General features: G+C 36.6%; 2 protein-coding genes across 9 annotated transcripts in view; both read right to left on the reverse strand.

The window, feature by feature from the left end:
• Positions 1-15,121, reverse strand: part of LOC120422000 (NPC intracellular cholesterol transporter 1) — an 82,867-nt gene extending 67,746 nt beyond the window's left edge. For all 5 annotated transcript variants that reach the window (XR_005606065.2, XM_039585310.2, XM_039585315.2 and 2 more), the window contains exon 1: positions 14,598-15,121. Coding sequence is in view for 4 of the 5 variants with exons in the window: in XM_039585310.2 (XP_039441244.1) it covers positions 14,598-14,660 (63 nt within the window). In the remaining variant the exon portion in view is untranslated. The remainder of the gene's footprint in view (positions 1-14,597) is intronic.
• A 2,707-nt stretch (positions 15,122-17,828) lies between these two features.
• The window catches only part of LOC120421985 (DENN domain-containing protein 1A), a 67,208-nt gene continuing 59,279 nt past the window's right edge, over positions 17,829-25,757 (reverse strand). For 3 of the 4 annotated variants that reach the window (XM_039585296.2, XM_039585295.2, XM_039585298.2), the window contains one exon: positions 17,829-22,628. In XM_039585296.2, the coding sequence (XP_039441230.1) occupies positions 21,957-22,628 (672 nt within the window). In that variant the 3' untranslated portion in view covers positions 17,829-21,956. The remainder of the gene's footprint in view (positions 22,629-25,757) is intronic. The other variant, XR_005606058.2, reaches the window with a different exon arrangement.

Below are 25,757 nucleotides of genomic sequence, written 5' to 3' on the forward strand. Positions count from 1 at the left end.
TTCTAGCCATCTAACGGCTTATTTGCTATAATTGAGATAAATAAAACATTATTTTAAGACAGTTTTATTAACCCTCTACTGCCCAAATTTTTTTTTCGAAAATATTTATTTTTCCCGTGTTCAGGAGGTCATTTTGAGCAACTTTTGTTCTACGAAAAACTTTACTTCTCTTGTTTTATGTTTTTCTTGTTTCATTTTTAGTATTTTAATTTGCATTTATCTTGTTTAGTTTATGTTTGTTTTTGGTAGTATTTGGCCTACTCTACCACCTAATATAATTACATTTCGCCTATCTAAATTTTTCATGTTTTTACAGTCACTTTTTCAATTTTTTGCATGTTTTTCACATTTTCTACTATAGAATCGCACCATCATCATTTAAATTGCAAAAAAATGCGTAGAGGCATAGTCTGGGACACTACAAAAATTACTGCATACTTCTTTTTACTGAAAATATAGGAAATGTTAGTAAAAAACACAGCCAAAGTTGACCCCTAAAAAAATGACTTTTTTAAAAACATTGGCAAAGTCACATAAAACAAGTAAAACTTCCAACCCTAAATTTCCAAAAAATTTAAGAGTTCTTCTTTCTAATGCTTTTTAAAGATCACAAATTGGTTGAAAAATTGATTTTTGGCGATTTTTTAGATCGGAGCCCGTCTAAAGGCGGGGTTGGGTTGTAGAGGGTTAATTTAAAAAAAAATGGTTAATGTAATTTTTAATCATGTGATGAATTTAAATAGTAAAAAAAGTTGTACGAGTGAACTTTATAAAAAGTTTAGATTTTTAATCTAAAAATGCAGTTGATAAAAAAAAACTTTGATTTTTTCAAACTAAAAATAGTCAATTCTTCTAGAAAACCGTATTTTTCACTTTTTTATAAGATTTCCTGAACATATCCAAAGAATGATTTCCAGGGCAATCGAGTTGTGCGTGGCAAAGGTGACAATCATTCTGTCACCGCTGACCATGCAATATTTTGAATTTGATCTGATTGCCAAAAAATATCATTGTCCTTTGCCTTCAAAACGTAATACAAAACTTAGTACAGTCCAGACTCGATTATCCGAAGCCTCGATTATCCGAAGTTTCGATTATCCGTAGGTTTGTATGGGACTTCGGATAATCGAATCACGAACAAAAATTTTTTTTTTCGTATTTTTGTTTTTTCTTTCTAAATTTAAAAAAATATATATTTTTCAATATTTCATCATTTTGGCCGCCATCTTGAATTTAAAAATTCTAAACTTTTTTAAAGTAGTTTGAGGGTCATATTAAAGCTCAACAATCAAAAATAGGACAACGAAGAATTTTTTTTTTCGTGATTCGATTATCCGAAGTGAAATTTTGCCAAGGCCTTCGGATAATCGAGTCTGGACTGTACCGTCCAGAGGTGACATTGGCTCACACAAATTTCTGCATTTTTGTATGACCCAATCTCATCCCCCAGACCCAATGTCACTCCTTTTTCGAGAATATTATTCCTCATTTTTGAAACTATTTTCTCAGTAGTCTTCATGAATATCTTTTACTTTGCCGAGGACGCTTCTGTGGAAGAATGAATGACTTAAAACTTTTTCAATATTCTCGTGAAAACTTCAAACCCATGTATCACCTTCATATGAAACATTTTCATAAACTATCAATCACGCTAAGGACTCGCCTTTGACACTGAGTTAACCACAAATTGCCATCAACAGTACCGCTTTCCACTTATCCAAACCCTTGGCAGTTTAAATTATTCATGGTCATGTCCAACCGTTCAGCCCTCAAATTGTCCATGCAACAGCACTCGCAACCATTTTGAATAATGAACCGCTTGGAAAAACTTTTTTCGCCCCAAAGCCTACGTCTTCCTATAGCCGCCGCCGAGCCCACGTGGGCCCACTCACGTGTGCGTCGCGTGATCCACACCAACTAGTAAGGGGGCCCAACCATGGAAGCCCTTGGAACGGCGACGTCGAGTCACGCGACCCAGCCAGGACGACAGCAATTGGAACGAAATTGTTTGCCATTTTTACGACTGGGACAAACTTGGAAGTTAAGGAAGTCCTTGTCGGGTCACGTTGTACCGGGGTGAACTTTGCTTTCAATGAACTTGTTAGGTACGAGCCTTGAGCGCAAGGGTCAGTGAAAAACTAGCTTACATTAAGCTGAAGTACTCTGTGCAAACAGAGTGGAACTTTCCACGATGACGTCACGGCGATGACCGAGATATCCGCTGAAGCTCGATAACTCGGCTGCTGCCATCGATCCCAATTCACACGTTCGGCCTTGCAACGGCTAAAAATAGGTTAAAGTGCGGTGGAAAAACATTCCAAGTAGAACATCACTGCTCCAGGAATTGATAGTGGCGTCAAAAGATATGCAAACAGACTTTTCCCTCTCGGATGTCCTCGACACGACGCCAGATCGGCGCCGCCGACCCCGCAGGACCCTGGCCTACTAAATCCAGTAGAAGGGGATGAGGGGAAAGTCAACTCCCGTTGGAGCCGTTCCAAGCGCTTGGCCAGATAATTTAATTTTCACTTTTAAAATGTCCCCCCTCTCCATAGTGGCAGTTTATCACCCAAGGATATAGCACAGAAGCACTATCATTAACCTAATTTGATGCGGAGCCTGGATTTGAAGTCACGATGGACTTGGTTGAGGAGGGTTGGGGGATTGTGTAGTACAACTACTAGCGTCCAAGGTCACGTTGCTCATGCGTTGTAGCGGTTGTTGCAATTTGCATCTCTTCCTCGGTAATAACTAAGGAATCGGGAATGAGGAAGTGAAGTCTCAGAACTGTGATTTCGGTCGATATTGGGAACTGTCAACACAGTCTATAGGTTGGTATACAAGATATCTCTGACTGATCTGTCAGTGTATTGATGGAAGATCCTTCCCACAGGTTCCTCAATCGTTCAACAACTGCATCATGCAATCTGTCACACACACGGTCTGGTCACCGATGACCGCGTGACCAATTACCACCAGCACCACTTGACGGCCAGGTCAGGCAGGACTCGAATTTCCAGTGTCCTTTACAATGGTGGCGCCATCACCACAGTTAAGGTGGGGGGAAAGCTGTGTTGTGTATTGCATGCTTAATTGGTGACCGCACCGGTAGAGGTCGCGATTGCATGTGAGGTTAGGCACACGTACAGCGCATACGTACACATCGAGTATATCACGTTGATGGTGGTTCGGGGATTTGGATCGATAAAGCAATTTGCCATATAGTCCGGACTATCGCCGCGAGGTATAGTTTTCGGATTGTATAATACTACGTCGTGCATAGAGTGCGTCCTTGCTGGGTAGAGTTCTACGAGGGGTCGTAAAATATTCATGAACGTTCTCTGCTTTCGCTCATGTTGGTACTTGATTGTATGGGGTTAGGCCGGACTTGACCGTGAATGTGCAAGTGCAAAAGCTGTTGCGTTTGTTGATTTCAAACAGGTCTGACAGGTTGAAGTTCAAGAATTTCGATAAAACTTTGCAGAATCATGTTGCGTCTACGCCGGTCATCAGCTGCGACCAGCTGCGGTTCACGGTAACACAAACACAGGCCGGGATGAGTCACTTCAGCAGCTGTGCCCTTCCCGTTTGACCATCACGCGCCATCGGTCCAAGACAATACATCGAGTGCGAGCTGTGTTTTCTTTTCCGAAGGCGAGTCTAACGAAAAGTAAACCTATCACGAGGACTTACATCACCCCGCCTGGGGTAGGACTCAACATGAAGAAGGATACGGTGCGACCTGGCTAGTTGGACAATCAAATTGAAGAAATCGATAACTTTGTAGTCCATCATGACTTGGCGAGTTTCCACTGAAATCTAGTTCGCTTGATAAGCCAACGTCAGAATGTCACACGAGCAGTTACACGTCCAAACATGTGAGTCCCAGCACAAAGGAGAAACTTCACCAAGAAAGAGATTGTTAACGGTGAAGTCCTCCACAAACATGGAAAGAAAATCGATATTTCTACACGTTCTTCAGTGCGAGCTGCTGCTCGCTGTAGCGTGGATTTTGCATCTTCCCTGCGTAACTATTTCGGGTGGTCACCAAATTTTGGTCACGCGTCGTTGACGAAAGTCTTCAAGACGTCAGAAATATTTGAGCGGCTTCCTAATCGGATGTTCGACAAATTGGAGAACTGTGCGACCCAAATCGCATCGCAAAGTATGGCGAAGTAATCTGAGCAAATTATGGCGAAGCCATAAGTTAATAAAAACAAGTCCGCAAATGACTTCACGTACTAGGAAAAGATAAGACTGCAGGTTTTGAACTCTACCCCAAGCAGTTCCCGTTGCGATGTAGGTTGAATCAACAGCTGTTGGTTCAAGTGTTTCGATGAATCAGCCGAGCAAATTCTACTATTTACCGGAATGACCCAACAAAACCTGAGCAGAGTGAAATTTGAAATTCCCTAAAAAAACAATAAATCACTCATCTGAAGGGTGCGCAACGTCACCAACACCCTCCACTGCGTGATACCAAGTCGTTGATAAGCCATTCCCCAGCAAGTCGTCGTCACCAAGTCGCGCTTTTGATAAGCTGGCCGTCAATCACATTCCTAACACTTTGTTCAACTTCCGCGACAAAAGGGTAATACAATACCGCGACGGCGTGAATTATTCAGACTGGATTAATGCAGCCCCTGCATGAGTAATACAGATCAACTATTGATGCCTAGTGTTTATAAGATGGACAGGATGTCACTGTGACAGTGTATAACGGTATTCATTACTGTTGTTGGGGCAAATAGTGATGAATATTTGAGGTTTACGTGGTGACCTATTCAAAACAAACTAATTAGAAAAGCAATCTCTTGCTTATAACACTTGTCACCACCACTCAACAAACCACTTTTGTGATGTTCTGTATCATCCAAAGTGTCCTGGAATACAGATCTTGGAGTCTACCTCCTTAGCAACGTGATTTTATCAAGTTCTCGATGATGGTTTATATTCATTGAAATCCCTGAAAACACTATGAATATTTTGAACCACTTTTGGGATGTTCCGGATAGTCAAAATACAGATCTTGAAGTCTACCGTCGTAGCAACATGATTCTAACAAGTTTTCTTGGATGGTACACTTTCAGTGATGCCCAAAAGAGTTCTGAATGATGCCAAAGATCCTCAGGGACATCGCTGAATGTAAACCAGAGTTGTAAACTTGGTAGAATCATGAATCCATGATTTGTATTCCAGGACACATTGGATAACTCAGAACATCCCAAAAGTGGTCCAAATTGAACTTGGTGATGCCAAATGGTTCCAGGGACTTCACCGAATATAAACCATGATCAAAAACTTGCTAAAATCTTGTTGTTAAGGCTGTACACTACAAAAATGATACGTAAATATTCGAAAATCTGTAACTTTTGAAGGAATTTTCTGATCAATTTGGTGTCTTCGGCAAAGTTGTAGGTATTGTTGAGGACCATTGAGAAAAAAATAGGGACACAGAGAAAATATTTTTTTCCGATCTTATAATTAGTTTTTTTCCAAAAATATTAAATTTAAGCAGTATTTTTTTGATTTTCGATTTTTTTATTTGTTTAAGGGACCGGAACCCGCAACTTTTGAGCCATAAAAAAGTATGGTCAAAAATGTTGCCGCGAATTAGGCCGTTGCAAATATTTTTTAAAGTTCAAAGACACCGAAAATTTGATTTCAGCGAAATATTTGTAGTTTTTAGAGTTTCAAAAGTAGTTGGATTTTGGAAAATATTTTTTTGAAAAGCTCAGAAAATTTTCTAAAAATGTTGTCTAAGAGACAATGAAGATTGGACCTCTGTATGTGGCTTAAAGAAAAAGAAACAGGAAACTCGCACTTAGTGTTGGCAAACAGAGCCAAATTTTCACGTTTCTGCAAACAAACAAAGCAGGCAAACTGCCAAACTGTCAAAAAGTTTGTTTACGATTTTGTTTGTTTGTCGTAGTCTAATACGTTCTTAAGTCTCACCCAAACGACCCTTCTAATGTCGATATCTCAGCAACTAATGGTCCGATTTTCAATGTTAAAAAAATGAATCATTCGTGAAATTTTCCGATCTCCTCGAAATAGTAGTTTATGCAACAAGTTGCAAAAAGAGGATTTTTTCAGCACGAGTCGTACATTTATCCAACGAGGTTCACCGAGTTGGATAAATACGACGAGTGCTGAAAAAATCAAGTTTTGCAACGAGTTCCATACAACATTTTTTGCAATTTCGAAAAACACCCATTGAGTGAAATTTTAAGTCGAGTTTTCATGTATTTTGTCAATAAATCGTTCAAATAAAAAAAATGTTGAAAAGTGTTACTTTTCGAAACAAGTGCTGAAAAGTTCAACTTTTCAGCACCCATTTCAGTGCTGAAAAGTAGAACTTTTCAGCATTTATTTTGAAAAGTGTTGCTATTCGATTCTGTTATTTTTGGTACAGAAAAGTAGGCTATTTCGTCGTTCTAGAATGACAGGAAAAGTGAGTAGTTTCACGACGGAATTGCAAAAAAATATATTTTCAATGTTTTTTAATCAATACCAACATTTCAAAAGGGCTCAACATTCAATATTACGCTTTTATAAAATGTTTGACATTATTAAAAAAAATAAAATATTTTTTCGAAAAGATCGGAAAATTTCACAAATGCTTATTTTTTACAGTAAAAAACGAACCATTAGATGCTGTGATATCGACATTAGAAAATGAAGGGTTGTTAGGGTAAGGCTTAGAAAACTTCAATTTTCCTGTTTCTTTTTTTTTAACCGCTGTATCTCAGCAACCAGAGGTCCAATCTTCAATATCTTTTAAGCGAAATTCTAGGAAATTTTCTGAGCTTCTCGAAAATATTTTCAGGAATAGACAATCATGGACACTATTTTACAAAATAAAAAAAACGGATTATTTCGGACAAAATTTAACTTTCAATGGCTATATTTTGAAAACGGTGCACTTAATCAAAAAGTAAAGTACTTTTCGATTGCGAATTCGATTTCACATAAAAAATGGGATCAAAAAGTTTTAAGTACAAGATTTCCTTTTTTACAAAAATCACTATGTGTAAAAAAAAATCATAACTCGTCGGCAAAATCTTGGTCTATACTTCTGAATGGCTTAAAAGATGGGGGCTTTGTCCCCTAAAACATATAAAAAAAAATCTGAAAATTCCTTGAAAATTACAGATTTTCGAATATTGAGGTAGATATCTTTTTTGTATGGACAGCTGACAAAATTGTATGGAGACTTGTATGGCCCCCACAGTTTGAGACAATTTAAAATATACAAATAAAATCTATTTCCGTTTTTTTAAGAGAATTGCTCATGAAATAATCAAAATATACAATAGAAAAAATAATGTATGAGGTGTGGCAACATTGCACAGAGTTTTGTTATTTTAATTGCATCTCTCAGATTTAAAATCGAACTTTTCTGGATTAGTAAAGGCCGCATGACTTATCCTTGAAATTATTACAAAATTGCGTATTTAGCTCATCTCATGACAATCTATCATCTATCAAATCCATGAAACTCTGACATCTCAACGTGGCTCAAACGATTCAAACGACGCACGTGGCGAGTCTCGCGTGAGCTACATTTTCAACTCCTCTCCAGGGATGGCAAATGGCAAAAAACCATCGCGAAGCCCTCGTTTGATTTATTACCTTCCAGTTACAGAATTCACTATAATGATGTATGAAGCAATTGTAGATTTTGTACATACGAACAATTTTGTAGAACATTGTTTTATTCCAAAGCGAATGCTATTGACACCAGAGCGTAAACAATGTCTAAAAATGCCACCATCGGCGTCCCTCACTCGCGATGGTGAGGGGATTTTTGTTTACGCTCTAATGTCAACAGCATTCAGTTTAGAACAAAACAATGTTCTACAAAGTTGTTCATTAGTAAAATATCTACAAGTGCTCCATACATGGTTATAGTAAATTCCTTAACAGGAAGGAAATAAATTTAAAAAGCTTTTTGGAGGCCCATCGGCAAATACCTTCCCTGCTCCTCTCGTACAGGGTAATGACCCAAAACTAGTTCAGCACCAATCATTCATTCATAAGTTTGAAATCAGTGTTCGTCAGTCCGGACATGGTCACGCCATTGGCCAAGCCGGAAATTGTCCACTTGACTCGAAACACGACGAATGACGAATGAATTCTTTTTTTAGGCAGAATTTTTAACCAACTCTAATCGATTGATTTCTCAAAAAAGACGCATAAAAAAAACCTCAAGCGATTATCGTAAGTCGGATCCACGCATCAATCGGGGGTCTCCGCCACACCGCAAAAGAGTCACAGAGTCAGCAGTGAGTTCCAAAACTGGTCGACCTTGGAATTCTTGCCGCGTACTCCCGCCAACGACGACATAGAAGGCCCGGCAAGTTTGCGCAGCGTTTCAAGTTGACTGATCAAGTCAAGCTGTGTTGGTATTTGTTTACTATATTTTTCGTACTCCATTCATTCTGAGCCTGACTCAACATTCCTGCCTTAGAAAGCATACTGATAACCTTTTGCGCGGCGTATTCTGGACCGTTTGGAATGTTGTTTTCGAATAAAAATGCTAATTGCTTATTAATTCTTCGTCGACCACACACACAACCACTTGAGAATCGACCAACATTAACCTTGAAGAGGCCCGTCGGGCAAGTCATTCCTCAATTCGTAGAAGCTTCTAGGTCCCTTTCAGAGCATGAAGAATCCCATCGTCATCAGATTTTTCCTTCTTTTTTTTTGCACGATAGGATGAAACTGCCAAAATAGTCCTGCCGAGAAGTGGGTCAAGGATTCAGATTTCACCGCAAAAAAAAGGAAAAGTTCTGACGTCGATTCATCAATGGCATCAAATCCGGGCTTCGCTATCTTGATCCCGAGACGCATTCCGCCATATGTGGCCGCAATTTGGGTCGCTGGGCGGCGAAGCCGCCGAAGGACATTTCTGAACGAAAAGCAGGACATCATGTATACGATAAAAATAATGCTGGCCGTGGGAGCAATTTCCACGAATCGATGGCGAGGTTGCGTGTGCGACACAAGAATGTGGCCGTTTCGAATCGCTCCCCAGGCGGTAATCCGAGTTTTATTCTGGGACGGGCTGGATGCATCGCGTAATTAGATTGAAACGAAACGCGAAGGTTCAAAAAGACCATTTAATTTGCCTCACTTCTTTACGAGGTAGGATTTTGATCACCATCGCAAAAGAACGTTGAAGTCCGGAGTACCCTCCAGAGATCCTCGTCCGTACGTCCTTGAACGGGTAACCTCTCATCAGACGAGAATCGAAGAAAGAGCAAGCCAAAAGGGACGGCCCCACACCAATTCAGACTCCCTAATTGAATTACGACCAATCACCGACGAGTCCGACCAGAAACCGCGTGAAACACGTGATTATAGTCTGGGGCACTTGAAGGGATTCTTCTTGGAAGTCCGCTGGACTCTTTCTTGGCGAGCGCTGTAATTTAATTTGGTAGTCTGCGTGCGGCGGCGGGTCGAGCGGATTCCGCGGACTAACTCTCTTCAGCACTCGGAATACTAATCGAGAGAAGCTTGGTGACCAACCAAACAAAGACCAACCAGAATGATAATGCGTTGTAGTCCTCTATACCACGGGGTTCGCTGCGACTAGAAATCGATAATCTGTCTCGACGCCGTGCCGTGGCAAGAGTTGGAGTTTGTTGACTCATGCTTTGTTGTTACGCGATAATTAAGGACTGCTTGTGTTTGTGCTTCTAAATTACACTGCCGGGGCTAAAACTTGTGTTGTGGATCACAATTTCCATGGGGAAATGCGTAATCGGATCGATTTGGGAATCATCACGTCGAAAAATTGTGATGTTCTGGCCGCCAAAAAAAAATTGGACGCGATTAGGATCTGGACGACCATTTCTGGTTCGGTTTCCGGTTGACGCAAAGCTTCTCTAATTGATGTCAGAGCTACGCGACCAGCGTAGAACCGGTCATCGTGTGTATGTAGGTGGGGACTTTACCGGTAGCTGCGCGGACTACCCACCAAGCCGAGCTATTAATCATTGCTTTGCGGCGGATTGATGGAGTACTTAATCTATTCTTAATTCGTTGATTGCATTATGTGACCCTAATCGATTTGAAAATCTCAAACAATTTGTCAACTTTTGGCAACTTCCTCAATACAAGAAGGCACGTGTTGCTCGCAACACTTATTCCTCGGTGAAACCACTCTATCGATTTGCCAAGCTAAAGAGCGATGTCAAAGATTGCACTCATACTCCGGGGCCGACCACGCGGTTGCGCTCTGGGAATCCCTTCAGCGGCGAGAAGTAATGGGGTCCTCTGAAAGACGACAAAGGTGTGCGCAGTGCCGGGTTCTGGAACGGTACCGGGATATCCCGGTGGAGGTGTGTTTTCCCCCCACCTTCGAGTGACGTCATCGCGGTTTCAAGTGGAAGTACAAAACAGCTGTGGTTTCTGCACGAGTTGGTCGATTTTGCTTGGTAACACATACCAGAGTGTGTATTAAAATCTTTAATACGATTTATGATAAAACGCAAAATTCCCTAAAAGCACGGCGTTATACGACGTATACATTGAATCGTTTTACGAGCGCAGAGTGCGGGGCATAAACCGAGCAGCGTCGTAAAATGGGGTGACTTTGAACATATGCTCGTGCTTGCACGTTTCGTTTAGGGTTTGTTTATTGATGTTGGAACTGAGAAACTAACATTTTTGTTATATTTTTCTTCAGAGTTCAGGATATAAAGCGTGAGCACCTAATGTTGGCATATCAGCACTCTGACGTTCAATTACAGCTTTTTAAACAGCATTTCAATCAAAATCTGGTAATAAATAGCTCAGTGGAAAGTGAGCAAGCAAGTTTCTTTCAAAGGTTAATAGTTAAAAAATCGCACCGAATCCTGCCAAACATACGAGAATTTTTCCTGCTAATTGCATCTACTATCATGCAAACTTCTTTCTCGACAAGCAGCCTATCCTACTCACACTTATATCATTAGGTTTTCCAAACAACAACAGTATCTTGAGAGGGGCTTTCTGATCGACTTGGTGTCTTCGGCAAAGTTTGGACTTTCCAGAAAAATAAATTCTTGGAAATTTTCCATGAAATTTTCTGATTGGTTTTAGGCGACTTAAAAAGGCATCCTTTGCGCGAGACTTTAGGATGGTGATTTTTGGAAAAAAATAAACCTTTTCAAACAAAATGTTACAATTTTTCGATGCAAAATGCAATTTTTGAAAAAGTTCGCTGTTTTAAAGTTTCGGCATATGTAGATATTTATTCAAAAAGTTTTATTTTTTTAAATAAAGAGGTATTTTAGGAAGGAAAATCACACCTGCAAAAACCTTTTTGAATAGCTATTTTTACGATTTCTGCTAGTTGCTGAGATACAGCTTCATACAGACAAAATTTGGTTAAAAATTATCTCGGAAAGTATTTTTCCGTTATTCTATGTCAAAAAATCATTTTTTTAATGTTCTGCTTTTTTGAAAATACAATTTTTATTTGGTTGGTTGGTTGGTTATTTGGTTTTATGGTTTTTGCCTTCCTCACCTTACTGAGGAAAGGCTATAAAATCACTCGAAAAATGAACTTCTTAATTTGACCTCGTAGACCCACCTTCACGTATACCTATCGACTCAGAATCAAATTCTGAGCAAATGTCTGTGTGTGTGTGTGTGTGTAGGGATGTGAGTCTGTGCACCAAAAAATATGCACTCGATTATCTCAGCACTGGCTTAACCGATTTGGACCGTTTTGGTCTCATTCGATTCGTCTTGGGGTCCCATAAGTCCCTATTGAAAATTATGCAGTTTAGTAAAGTACTTCAAAAGTTATGCTAAAAAAACGATTTTGGCGTATGTCCGGAAGATTGTAAAAAGGGTGGTTTTTGTAAGAAACCCTGTCATGTTATACATTTTCAGAAAGGTATTAAAAAGACCTTTCCAATGAGCCCAAAACATTGAAGATCTGATAACCCTATCAAAAGTTATTAGCACTTAAGTGTTATTTATACACTTTTTGGAGGCCGGATCTCAGATATTTCAATGAAAATGATGTCCGGGTCCATCATGCGACCCATCGTTAGTTAGATAATCGAAAGACCTTTCAAATGAGCCTAAAACATCAAGGATCTGACAATCCTATCAAAAGTTATTGGCACTTAAGTGTTATTTATACACTTTTTAGGGGCCAGATCTCAGATATTTCAGTAAAAATGATGTCCGGGTCCATCATGCGACCCATCGTTAGTTAGATAATCGAAAGACCTTTAAAATGAGCTTAAAACATCAAGGATCTGACAATCCTATCAAAAGTTATTGGCACTTAAGTGTTATTTATACACTTTTTGGAGGCCGGATCTCAGATATTTCAGTAAAAATGATGTCCGGGTCTATCATGCGACCCATCGTTAGTTAGATAATCGAAAGACCTTTCATATGAGCTTAAAACATCAAGGATCTGACAACCCTATTAAAAGTTATTGGCACTTAAGTGTTATTTATACACCTTTTAGAGGTTTGATTTCAGATATTGTGATAAAAATATTGTCTGAATCTTCCATGCGAACTATCGTTGGATAGGTTTTTTATCAGACCTTGCCGATGAGCCAGAAATATTGATGGTCTGCGAACCATATCAAAAGAAATGAGTAATAAAGTTGATTTGTTAAACATGTTAAGGGGGAATGTTGCTATTTTTACTGAATGTATTGACTTCATGAATATGAGGAAGGCACCAACCACCTAAAGGTGGATTAAGTAACGTTTTTTTATTTTTATTTGAAGTTTTCGTCCTACGGCTTTGGTTATGATCGAGGAGTGGAAAACAAAACTTAATTGAAAATATCAAGCCTAACTTTCAAATTTTAATGCAAAAAGGAACACACAACGCTTTATATATTATTAAAAATATGATACTACCAAAAATTGCAAGATATCAATGAATTTATGAATATACATTTCTTCCTAAAGCCATCAACTTTGTCAAAACTGTGTTCGAAAATTTCTAAATTTTCTAAAAAGTCAAAATTCTAAAAATGTCTAAAAGTGCCCTATTTGATTAAAAAAAAACCATAACAAAATATGAACAATCTATTAAAAATAGTTTAAACCAATTGTACAAGTTTTTTTCAGTGAAAATTATTTTTTTCGGGATAATCTTTTTCCCTTCTCATTTTTTTGTATAAATTTTGGAAGGGAGGTGGGGCAAAAACTTGAAATAAAATTTGCAAAGGCTTAGATGCAAAATTTAAAAATGCGAAATTTAAAAATCAAGAGAAGAGTTATCAGGTCAAAATTTGATAAATCTGGCATAGTATCGATTAAAAATCTGGAAAAAGTTGGCAGACGGAAATCTAACAGTTCTGAATGGTAAGGGGAGGGAGAAAATTATTAAATTATAAATTTTGTAGAATTCAGATGGTTTAACTGATTTAAGACCTTAAAAATGTTGAATATTAATTATCTTTTTTTAAACGCATTCTATTTTTATTTTTAACTAAATTCGTTCATTTGAATCAAAAAGCTGTTCAAAATCGGCATAAAGTGAAAAATCTGGCAAAATCTGGCACAGAGAAGGGTGAATCTTTATTCTAGCAGACACTTGAAAAATCATGCATTCCCAGATTTATCTGGCAACCCTGATAAAGGGCAACATTTTAAAATGTTTAAAATAAGTGGTGTTATTCCTTCCAAAATGTAATTCTCTGAGATTTCCAAAAAAAAGTCCACGTGGTTTTTTTTTCAGGTGCCTCTTTTTCTCTAAAAAAATACAAGATTAGAAATCTTGTAATCTTGAAATAAGTTCAGTAATTCTAGAGCATTAACCATAGGCAAATGAGTGATTTGTTCCCTTGATGATTTTAAGTTGCCTTGATACTTGTTCTGAGCCCTTTCACATCCCAGTGAGAAATGCAAGGCCGATGAAGGTCTGATCCTCAAGACGATTAGACCTATATCGAGCCTACAATGTTTAGGTAAATGTAAAAAATCAATGCTTCGATGATAACCGAATTTTCGGATAATCCGAGTTTCATTTAAAATAATTTGCCATAGATTTGACGTCAATTTTCAATTATCTATCATAATTTATTTACATCAAAAATTTAATTGACTTTTAAGTTTTCTGGGTTTATTCGCCAATATACATTCAACAAGCTCATCCTCCCAAATTTAAACCAATCTTAAATCAAAGTGTGCAACCTTATTTCTCCCGCACAATAAAAATCATAAAAATCAAGAGAAAATGCTGGCAAATTTCCTCAACACACTCAGCGGCCGTAAATCAAAAATTTCGCTGCCTCGTTTGAAGAGCATCTCGTAGCTCTTGTCTGGAGGCAGCTCTTTGTGTGTGCAATAAAAGAAGATTGATGACGTCAAACCTCCCGTTTTGTTGGGTCGAATTTTTACACACAAGACTGTTTACAAACAGACACCACCACCACCCATCGGGCGGAACTGTCACTTTTTCGCGTGAGTGTTGGTGTTGGTGACGCTTGAGTCACTCATCGTTCGATTTGCTTGGCTTGCGGTGGTGTGCGTGTGTTTTCCAGCTGACGAGTCGACTCCCATGATTTTGAAGTTTTTTTTTTGAGGAAAATTTTTGCAATATTTTCATGCAAACTTACCAATTTCAGGATGGTCAGGACCAGCACCGAGGTGAAAGCGAGTGCCCTCCTACAGCTGGCCATTTTTGTTCCGGCTAGATCTCCACTTTGCACAAATTTTCAAAATTTCACCACGGGGCACTCAGCGGAAAAGAACGGAACACCCAATCAAATGGTTCCCCTCTCTCTCTCTTTTCCACCGTTTTCACGCAAATTTCTGCACAGATTTTTCCGTTTTATCCCAAACTTTTTGTTTCTTCAAATTCAAATTTCCGACAGTCCCCCACAAAACATGCACAACTTTCAAACTCGAAAGGGCTAAAATCTTTCTTTTCCTTGCTTTTTTACACCAGCAAGGTGAGCCCCTCGAACACACTTCCCTTTTTTTCGCTTCACCACACCACTTTATTTCTCTCTCACTCACACTCACGGAGTTGTGTGGACGACACGGGGCAGGAAAAAATAAACGAAACGCAACACACTCTCTCTCGCGACGAGGACGCTTCAGGCTTTTGCATCCACTCGGCACGAACTCAGAAAAGAAACTGACGAAAACGGGCCGAGCCGAAGCTTGAGCCCAGGGTTGCCACTCGGTTGTCATTTCGAAGTCTGTGTTTGAGTTGAGTTTTGAATGTCAAGTAGCTGTGCGTCTGTATTGAAAGGGGAAATGTCTGTATTGAATGTTTCGCTTTATGTAAGAATCAGTATTTCACATTTTCAATACCTTTTAAAAATTATTTCGTAAAACAAAGACAAAATTACAAATAAAACATACATAAAAAATAATGAGAATGGGGTATTTTGTGGATATTTTACGTTTATTTAATTTGAAAAATTAATACGAGTGTAACCGATGGCATAATTTGTCATCAAAACATGTCAAAAATTTAAAAAATAATTGAATAAAGTTAATTAAATTTATTAAATTTGGTCAAACTTTTTTAAATTTGTATGAATCATCAAAAATCTGTAAACAACGAAAAATTACAGAACATTCACGTACGCGTGGCAGCTCTGGTCGGAACGTTCACGAGAAATCTTTTGTGAGAGTGTGTGCGTGCAAGCTGACTTCCCAGTGAGAAATTTGGCTCGAATCTAGAGCCAACTCGACTCGAACTCGTGTCATGTTGCCCCGAGACCCGGGTAATCTTTTCAACTGGGTAGGAGAGGGACAGAACGCAGCCAGATTTACACTAGCATTCAAAAATGTTTTAATATGTCTTCAAAAATAAAATATTTTAAATGGCTGCACAAATCTGGAATAACACTACAAAAGGGCATTTTTGGTCGAGAAAATGGCAAAAATTATTGAAATCTGAATCTTCAAAAAGCATTGGAAATATGAACCCTTATTTTTTTAGAAATTCTTTTAATTTGAAAATTTCACATGTTTTGTGTGATTTTAGGCATGCATCGAAAATAAATCTGCTGTCATCTTTGTCCCTGATTTAGCTAATAATCCCTACATTTTATGTTAAAATGAGTATACAGTACTTTTTGTTATGTCCCAGATTGTATTTTGACACACTTTTTTATGACTCAAAAGGTAACGGTTCAGGCTTGTACTTTAAAAATATATAAGTGGAACACTCTCTCTCTCTCTCTCTCTCTCTCTCTCTCTCTCTCTCTCTCTCTCTCATTTCCACATTCACAATGATCCCCCCTCAACAGTGGTTTTAACCACAACAGCCGCCACAAAACTAAATGGTCGGTTCCAAATCACCTTTTCGCGTTCTATCATTGCGGTTTGCTGAGAGAACGACAGACTCAGCGGTGAGAGCGCGTGGTCGAGGAATAGAGGAGAGGTGGTGGAAAGAAAGTGCTCTTTCTGGGAATAACGAGACAAAGGAAGAGCACATACAAACTATTGTGACGGTCGCTATACTCTCTGATGTTTCGTGATGCAGAAATCATCAAATGATAGTTTTTTCTATCACTGATTGGGCATATTTATATACCATTTTTGTATAGAAAAAGTTGCCAAAAATGTATGGACACTCGCATGGACGAACCAATGATGTAAAATGCCTCATGTAAAAACACTAAATTTAATCTTTTCATCATTCAGATTTATATTAAGATTAAAATTTCAAAATTACTCAAATATTATTCTAGTTTTCAAAGAGTTCATGCCATGACAAAACTTAAATTCCATTCAAAACTTTAGTTGATAAAAATCCGAAACAAGATTCATAAGAAATTTGAATAGTTTTTTTTATTTGGACTTATTTACCATTAGAATGATTTTTGATATCTTTTAACGTTTTATATAAATAGTATTTAATCATCATATTTAATTCCTCAATTTAAATTTCAACAAACATTGTCAAATTTTATTATTACTTGAATTAGATTTACAGTTTTAAGGAAAATTGTGATATTTATAAAGCACAAAAACTATACACTTCGCATCGATGAACATTAAATGGTTTGTCGTTTTTATTCTTCTTCTTTTTCCACTTTCTCCCACATGACATGACTTAGCTGTTGTTGTTTTTTGTCTGATTCTTCTGCTTCAGTGTCTAGATTTCCAAAGTTTAACTAACTGCGCCCGCAATATAGTCGGTGTTTTGCTTTTTTGTTTGCCTGTATGGATTCTTTTATTAAATTTTAGTTTTTTTCCTTTTGTTATGAGTGTTAATCTAAACATTTTCATCGCCAAACATTCAATATATAGGGTTGATTTGCTGCTTTTTTTTCTTTATATTTTTAACGCTATTTTTTTCCTTCTGCTGTCAACGTCGAATTTTGAAATTGTTTCGTTTTTTGCTGTGATGTTTCAAATGTGGTTTAACTTCTATCATTTGTTCAATCGCCGGCAATTAGATAACTGATCTCTGTAACTGTTCCGTTAAATATATTTGGATATTTTTGCAAAATATATGGATAATTGTATCATTATGATAAAGCGCTTTTTTAAACTGTGGTTGAATAATTTTTTTTCTCGATAAATTCAAACATATTTTTTTCAATACTTTTGCTCGTTGGTGTGTGTATGTGTGTGTGGGTAAAAGTTTAACGATAGAAAAAGCGGTTTTTTTTACAAAAGCAAATGGCTTGGGAGGAAAGTGTTGTGGAATGCTAGAGGTATGATAGATTCGTAGAGACACTAAATTTGAGCACATTTTCGTCGGCTCTGTGCGTTTTGTGACAGTTTCGTTGGGAAAAGAGAGGGTTAAAAGTAAAGAAGTAAAGGCTTTGGTCAAACCGAAAATTTTCCTTTTTTGAGCATTAGAACAACATCTCACACTGTTTTTGTTCGTTTGTTTGACAAACGTTCACTATTCTAGGCTAGTTTTATACCTTTTCTTTAATTTGTCTCAACCTTCACACTTTCTGTTCGTCGTTTCAGTTAAAATCCATTGGGTTTTGGTTTTGCTTCATTCGTTTAAATATTTCCTACTCTCAACTACAGTTTCAGATAGTTTTTAAAACCTGTCTTCGTCAGCTTGGCATCCGTTTTTTTCTTCTTATTTTTTTTCTTCCACTATAAATATAACGTTTCATTCTGTTCTAGTACCTCATTTTTTTTAGTTCGCTAAAATGTCTTCAAATTCATATTCAGACTGTGTTAGTGTGTGTGAGTGTTTGTGTTTTTTTGTGTGTTAGTCCGTGTTGTGCTACTCGAAAAATTATTCTTCAAAAAACACTAGCTTCAAATACAAACAGTTCATTGTAAAAGTGGTTCCGATAGAGTTTAAAATGCTTCTTTTTGTGTGGATTGTTTGGAAAAGTTTTAAGGTGGATAGAAATGATATCAAAATGCAGGAGAGGGACGCCACGTCTTATAAATTAGTGCGAGTCTGATGGATCTTACTGTTTGCGAGAACTGATCGGTTTCGTTTTTCCCTTTTTTAAAAATTTCTATAATGATAAAAATTGCGAGTAATTTTAATATATTTAGTTACCTTTTTCTTTGATACAAGAGTCTCCTGTTGGTAAAAATTTCACTCATCGAAGAGAATATTTCGTGATACAATTACAAATCGAACCTATTATTGTATGCGTTTGCTGTAACTTTTGTTTTAAATCTTATTTGCTTTCTGATTACGTGTACGAAATTGATGATGTAGGTTGTGGTTGTCGCGCGTTCGGATCCAAACGTGGAGTGAATATGTGTCGGTTTGCTTGTGTGGTGTGATGTGAGATTTAGTTTTTTGATGAAATGAATTCAATCGAATACGGTTCTAGCTAGAGAAATCCAAGTATCAAAATTATTGATTCACTATACGCTGTTTTATTTGTTTATTTTCATTAAATAGAATGTTTGTTTTTATTGTTTTTTTTAGAAAACCTACGGTTTTGATCCTCCGCGATGGCATTTAGATAAATGACGGCCTTAAAAGAGATTTAAAGTAGTTGGTTCCAAGAAAACATTAATGTGATGATGCTGTAGTACTAGATTACGGTACACAATCTGAGCATTTTGATCGGAAAGTTACGTAATTGCTGTCAATTATCATCGAAAGGGTAATTTCCAAAACTGCGAAAGATTTTAAATGAGTTTTTTTTAAAATAATATCCGTTCTAGTACTTCTGTTATTATTTATAAATATTTCCCTTTTTCAATTATGGAGTTTTTCAACCGACGCCTGATTCAGCTCTTTGCCAATGCTTATGCAACAATACTAACTCAAGCGAGCGTAAAATAGTATTCGTATCCGTCAAAGCTTCTTTTACAAGTTTAAACGAAATTTAAAAAGGTTTCAAAAGTGCTTATTCTAGTACTTCCATGCAGTTAAAGCAATTTTATTTTCTTTTAAATTGATTACTTTATACAATTATATTATTTATAAAAAAGCCAGGAAGCTTCTGTAGCAATAAAAAACAAAAAGGTTAAAAATCGAAACTCAAATTCTAGTACTGCATTCTCGTTCAAGTATATCGTATTTTCAATTCAAAAAAAATATAAGAACATTTATGTTAATTTTCAGACTCAGCTAAATGTATTTTAATTCTTAATTTTTTTGTTAGAAAAAAAATGTTTTCATTGTTCTTCAAGCACTTTAATTAATTTGCAATTTTTTTTTATTTTTGTAGGCAATCTTGAAAGAATCCAGAATGTTAATTTTTAAACAAATAAGACTTAAAAAATGAGATCAACTTGAAGATAATTGAAATTCTAGTACTTCAACAATGCATTTATGTCATGAGAATTCTTTAAAGGTCATTCAAAGGTACATATTTTTATTTGAATGTTGTGTAGTTCTGGTACTTCAGTGGAAAATAAAATAGATGTACAAGATTGTCTTCTACTGAATCTGAAGATAAGAAATAGGTTTCTTACTTTTTTTTATTTCTTCAAATCAAAGAAATAAAAGTGCTTTACTTGTTTTGAATTTAAATACTAAGTGAAATAGCGATCTGGTACTACACTGCCGATCAAATCAAGTCCGTCCCATATGTAATTTTGATTTGTGCATTCTGGAAATTTCTGAAAAGTTGGCATTTGATGTCCCCTAAAACATATAAAAAAATAAAAATAGTGTTTTTTTTTCAAAACAAATTTTAGTGACAAAAAATGAATTTAAAAATCACCAAATTTCTTTTTACCACACGCAGAAAAATGTTTTGTAGAATCAGCCTGTACGAGGTTTGAATCAACAAAATTTTTGTTGAATATAATCAACAAAAAAATGCGTTGAAACAAACCTTGATTTTCTCAATTCCACAAAAGTCTTTTGTTGTTTTGAAAAAGCTGCTTTGACGTTTAGCGTTGATTCAACAAAAATCTTGATTTTGAAATCAACAAAACGTTTTGTTGATTCAAATATGCCTTATTTTTCTGCGTGCATGTATATTTTTTTTAGTGTAGTCCTTATCCATACCTACAACTTTGCCGAAGACACCAAATCGATCAAGAAATTCCTTCAAAAGATACAGATTTTTGCAATAGAAAGCTGCCAAATTTGTATGGAAAATTATATGGACAAACTTATGATGCAAAATGGCTTCTTTGGGTATACCGAAGGCACCAAAAAATCTTCAGAGAATTGCTCTGTATGTTTCTTTGCAAAGCTTAATTCTCTTTCAAATCGAAGTGTTAAGAAGTTTATTTGAGTGTATTTTGATACTAGTACTTCAATAAATTTTCACCATTTTATATTTATTTCTGCAAATCTTGCAAAAAATGGAAGTATAATTTATGCCTAAATTAAAATGAAAACAAAAAAAGTGGATATTTATTGAAGTACTAGAATCGAAATACACTTAAATAAACTTCTTAACATTTCAATTAACTAATTCGAATTTTCAAGAGCCTATTTGCTCAACCTTGTCTTGCGTTCAACCTTTTGGAATAAAAAAGAGGAAGCAAGTTTTGATTATTTTGAAATCTAGTATTTATTTTTATTTTTTAAAGCATGTTATAGTACCTCATTGTAAAGGAAACTTTAAATGTAACAAAATACACGATTTTAGAATGTGTTTCAAGGTTAAATAAAATGTTTTAAATAAAAAAATATTCTAAATTTCGCACTTTAGTACTTAATCAAAACAGAAATTCTGCAGTTTTGGAAAATACCTTTTTCCAATTGTTCTTTTTTAGAAATGAGTATCGAAAGTATTGCCGAGCTAGACGACCTGTTGTAGAATTGTTTGTGTCAGTGTGTTTTCTGCAATGATTTATCATATAGAGTTGTGATTATATTTCCAACTTTCTTTACTAAACAACGCACACGATGCTTGTCTTTTTTTCTCTTATGCCTTTCTTAGTTTCGTTTCCTTTTTCTTAAAATCATCTCAACAACGTTATCCTATACACACGCACAGTAATATCTTTTGAAGCTATACCGTTTTTTCTTTAATCTTTCATCTGTTTGTTAAAATTTCCTCGCTTCCCGCGGCTCACTAACTCGTCATAAATATGTATCTGATTTCCATTTCTTCCCTTTTCAAATTGCTTTTCCCAACACGAACGATTTCGCTTTTTTTTTTGTCAATATATATGTCTTCGTCCTATCTGGTAGCTGGTTCCCTATAGTTGTAATTACTAGTTATGCTTATATATTTGTGTGTTTTTACTTGCAATGCTTTATTATTTCTCAACACTCATTACACTGCTTTGGAAGATGATGAGGGAAATAAACAAAAGAAAAATGCACACCCTAAATCGCTTTTTTCGCTATGTTTTGTTTATACTTTCCTGACAAAGATAAATTACATACATATATAAATTATATAACAGGTGAATCTTTGCTGTCTAGCGCTCGCGCTAGCTAGTGGAAACAAGTCGCACACTTTGGAGAAGACGAAAGGAATTGGCAAAACAATTTAATATCTAAATAACAACAGAAAAGTAACACAAAATAAACGCAAATCTGTCCTACGCAAGAAAACAAACAAACTGTGAATACTTCTGCTTGGCGCGCGCGCCATCTATCAGTCAAACGTGGTCCAATTGCTGAACGCCGCCGTTCTACTACTGCTCGCCCTCCCCGCACCGTTCACAAAACTATTTACACCTCTAGTACTACTGCTGCTAGTACCTCCCATCGCTCCTCCCACCGGGCTAGTACTGCCCAGCAGTGCTGCCAAGTGGTGCTGTTGTTGCTTCTCCTGCCCGCCACCCCCAGCACCATCTATGAGTGAGAACTTGTCTAGACCGTAGTTTCGTAGCAGCTCGAAGTCGTCCTGGACGCTGGCTGCCCTGCCGACACCGGAACCAGAACCCAGACCACCGTTGGAGTGCTGGTGGTGGAAGTGGTTGCCACCCTGCGACAGTGAGTGCTGGTGGTGTTGTGGTGCTTTGGCGTGGAGATGTGTCGGTGTAAAGTAAGGGTAGATTGGATTATTGAAACCCGACGAGGGTGCAATCGCTGCCTTGGCCGTTGTTAGTGCACTGGGGGTCGTCGCGGGCGGCTTTGCCGTCGAAGGAATGGGTCTAGCGCGGTCGTTCAGGGGATCAAAGTCTTCGAGCTCAAAGCTGGAGTTGGTCGTGTCCAGGTTGATGAGGTCGGCGGCCGCGTCCGGCTCGTCCAGGGATGACGTGGAAGCGGTGGCGGCGTTGGCGGCGGTACTAGCGTTAGTGTCAGCCACATCGACACAGGAGGACTGTAGAGTGTTGAGGGGTGAGGGGTACATAAAAAGGGTAGAACACAACAAATAGAGAGATAAAGAGTGTTAGCGGAAGGTGCGTTAGATATTTGAAGGGTTTTGCTGAGGGAATTTCGGTAAAGGGAGCTAATTCAACGAAGGGCAAGCATTGCTAGCAAAAAGTGTTCCCGAAAGCAACCGTTTCTAATTCAGAATATTTCTATATTTCTGAAAATTTAAAACATTAACCCTAAAAATAGTTTATTTTAAAGGAATATGTTAGGATATCAAGTATCTCCATGAGTTTGTTTCAAGAAATTGAAATAGAAAATCGGTGAAAAATGTATGGTCCATAAATAATGGAAAAATAACAAAATCTAGTTTGAGACTAAATAAATTAAAATAGGTTTAATTACGAAATTTCAAACCAACTTTATCGATAGAAAGAATTATTTCAACGTTTCATTTACTACGTAAAAAGATAATTTATATTGTGTTCCCATAAATAAAATCAATAATATTAAGGAAAATGAAAATAAAAATTTGAACAAATTCGAAAACCACAAAAAGTTTTGAACGCAGCTTCAAAAATTGACCTTTCAGTATATTTTTTCAGAAATAATAATTCATATTCATTGAATGTTAAACATTCACGTTATTTTTTTAGAATGCAGACATTTCCACAAATATTTTTATAAAATATATAAAAATTGCCACACTGTTTTCATACCCTTATGACAGTGTTGCCAACTTGTCAGATCATTGACAATGATACAAAAACATTTGTTACGATGTACAAAAATAAGGCTCACGAAGTTATTTTCAATCAATTTGTTGAGTAAATTTGACTCGAGATTTATATTCTCGCTGGGTGATATCACAAGACAGATGTCCCTATTTTGGACCTACGATGCAAAGCTCTGCCTTATTCTGGCTTGTTCTCAAGAACAGTTAAACCCTTGGATAAATCAAAACCTGCCATTTACGGACTGTAAATAATGTCAAATATATTTTGGCTGTATTTTGGACCTAAACAGAAAAAAAGTTGGAACAATTCTGGAGTATCGATTTTCCTATTTTGGCCCTAAAATCTAACGGTTATTAATTTCTAGACTTTGTTTGATTTCTGTTTAATTGAGGCTAATAGAGATTTTCATAATATTTTGATATCTAATAATTTAATTTTAATATCTATTTGGAAAATAAAACCTTTAAACTTAACACAATATGTCGTTTGACCCATCATCCATCGAGTTTCGCATTTTATGAGTATTACACGATTCTCACTACACCAACACTAATGCAGCAAGCAAAAGCCTAGCTAGAGCTCACGCTCACAAGCTCGCGACGCTTGACGCCACAGACGAGTTTGACAAAAGCATGTGGTGTCTCCAAAAGCTAGGTACATTGTTGTGATCATTGTTTTTAAACTTTTAAAATAAATAGCGGTCAAAAGAAAAAGTTCAGAAATTTACTGAAATCGCTGTTATCTGCCGCTTGGGTCCAAAATAAGTATATTCGTCTTACCTTTTTCAAAACATTAACACAATCACAAAAAAGAACTCAAAATTATATAAAATGTTAAGAGCGTTTATTCTCATAAATTGTAAATTTCAATATATATATATTTTTTTTTTTTTGGGAGGTTGATCCAGCCGCACATCGTTGATGTCGAAACCTCTAAACTGGGCCCTCGTCCTGTCACGTCCGTCAGTAGTCTTGTCGTACATTACAACTAGAATCAGATCTGCCAATGAATTAGTACACTTCGACCAAATAAACACTGACGCTGTATGGATCTGACTCTAGAATAAATGCACAGTTGTGTGTTATTCATAAGTCCAAAATGTTCAATTATTCATATAAGTCCAAATTTTCATTTGCGGATAACTACCTAACTTGAATTGAATACAAGATTTAAAGCAAGCTATCCGAAAGCTACTCTTATCTCAAATCCCCGACATTTTAATTAATAGCCAAAAAAACGTTTCTTGTAAAACAAAAAAAAAAACAAATTAATAACAGTTCATATTTTACAAGTCGTGAATTGAAATAGAGACGACCATTTGATCGTCAGAATTCCAGTAGATCCTCGATTCGCAACAATGGTCGATACAATCATAATCCGGCAACCGTTAGTTCAACAGATCAACGAAATTAGTCCGATATCATTTCACTATTGATTGATCGAGACTCTACGGAAATTTTGACAAATCAGAATGGTTTTTATGCTACTCGAATGAAAATCACCGATTCTGACAGAATTACTAAATTTACTATTACTAATTGTGTCCCTAAATAACTAAAGGCAAAGTATTAAAAGTTGATATTTATAGTTGAAATCCTAAATTCTACAAAAAACTAAATTTAAAACCCGCATTCTAACCTGACACCCACATTAAGATAGGGAAAAATCACATATGTAGCGGTTCATTTTACAAATGTGATATTTCCACTATCGGAGAACCTCCTTGTCTCGATGACAGCTTACCGGCCATCGATTAAGCCCTGAGACTGCGCCAAAGTGGGTTCTCGCAGCATGAAGTGGTGTCCATGTGTAAAAATGGAAGCTTCAGCAATATACTGAACACTTCGATTTTAATTCCACATCGAATCAAATCATACTCTTTGCCAAACAAGCATCAAACCTATGACACTCATTATGACAAAGCTCAGGGAAATTGTAAATTTCAATATATTTTTAAATATAATGATTTAACGGTTTGTTTTAAGAATTAGCAATTCTCTACGAAATCGGTCTTTTTTCTTCAATTTTATTTATTGTATTTTTTAATCCGACTGAAACTTTTTTGGTGCCTTCGGTATGCCCAAAAAAGCCACTTTGCATCATTAGTTTGTCCATATAATTTTCCATACAAACTTGGCAGCTGTCCATACAAAAATTATATATGTAAATTCAAAAATCTGTATCTTTTGAAGGAATTTTTTTTATCGATTTGGTGTCTTCGGCAAAGTTGTAGGTATGGATACGGACTACACTGAAAAAAAATGATACACGGTAAAAAAAAATTGGTGATTTTTTATTTAACTTTTTATTACTAAAACTTGATTTGCAAAAAAACACTATTTTTAATTTTTTGATTTGTTTTAGAGGACATCAAGTGCCAACTTTTCAGAAATTTCCAG

This window comes from Culex pipiens, chromosome 2 (assembly GCF_016801865.2).
Source record: "Culex pipiens pallens isolate TS chromosome 2, TS_CPP_V2, whole genome shotgun sequence".
NCBI lineage: Eukaryota > Metazoa > Arthropoda > Insecta > Diptera > Culicidae > Culex > Culex pipiens.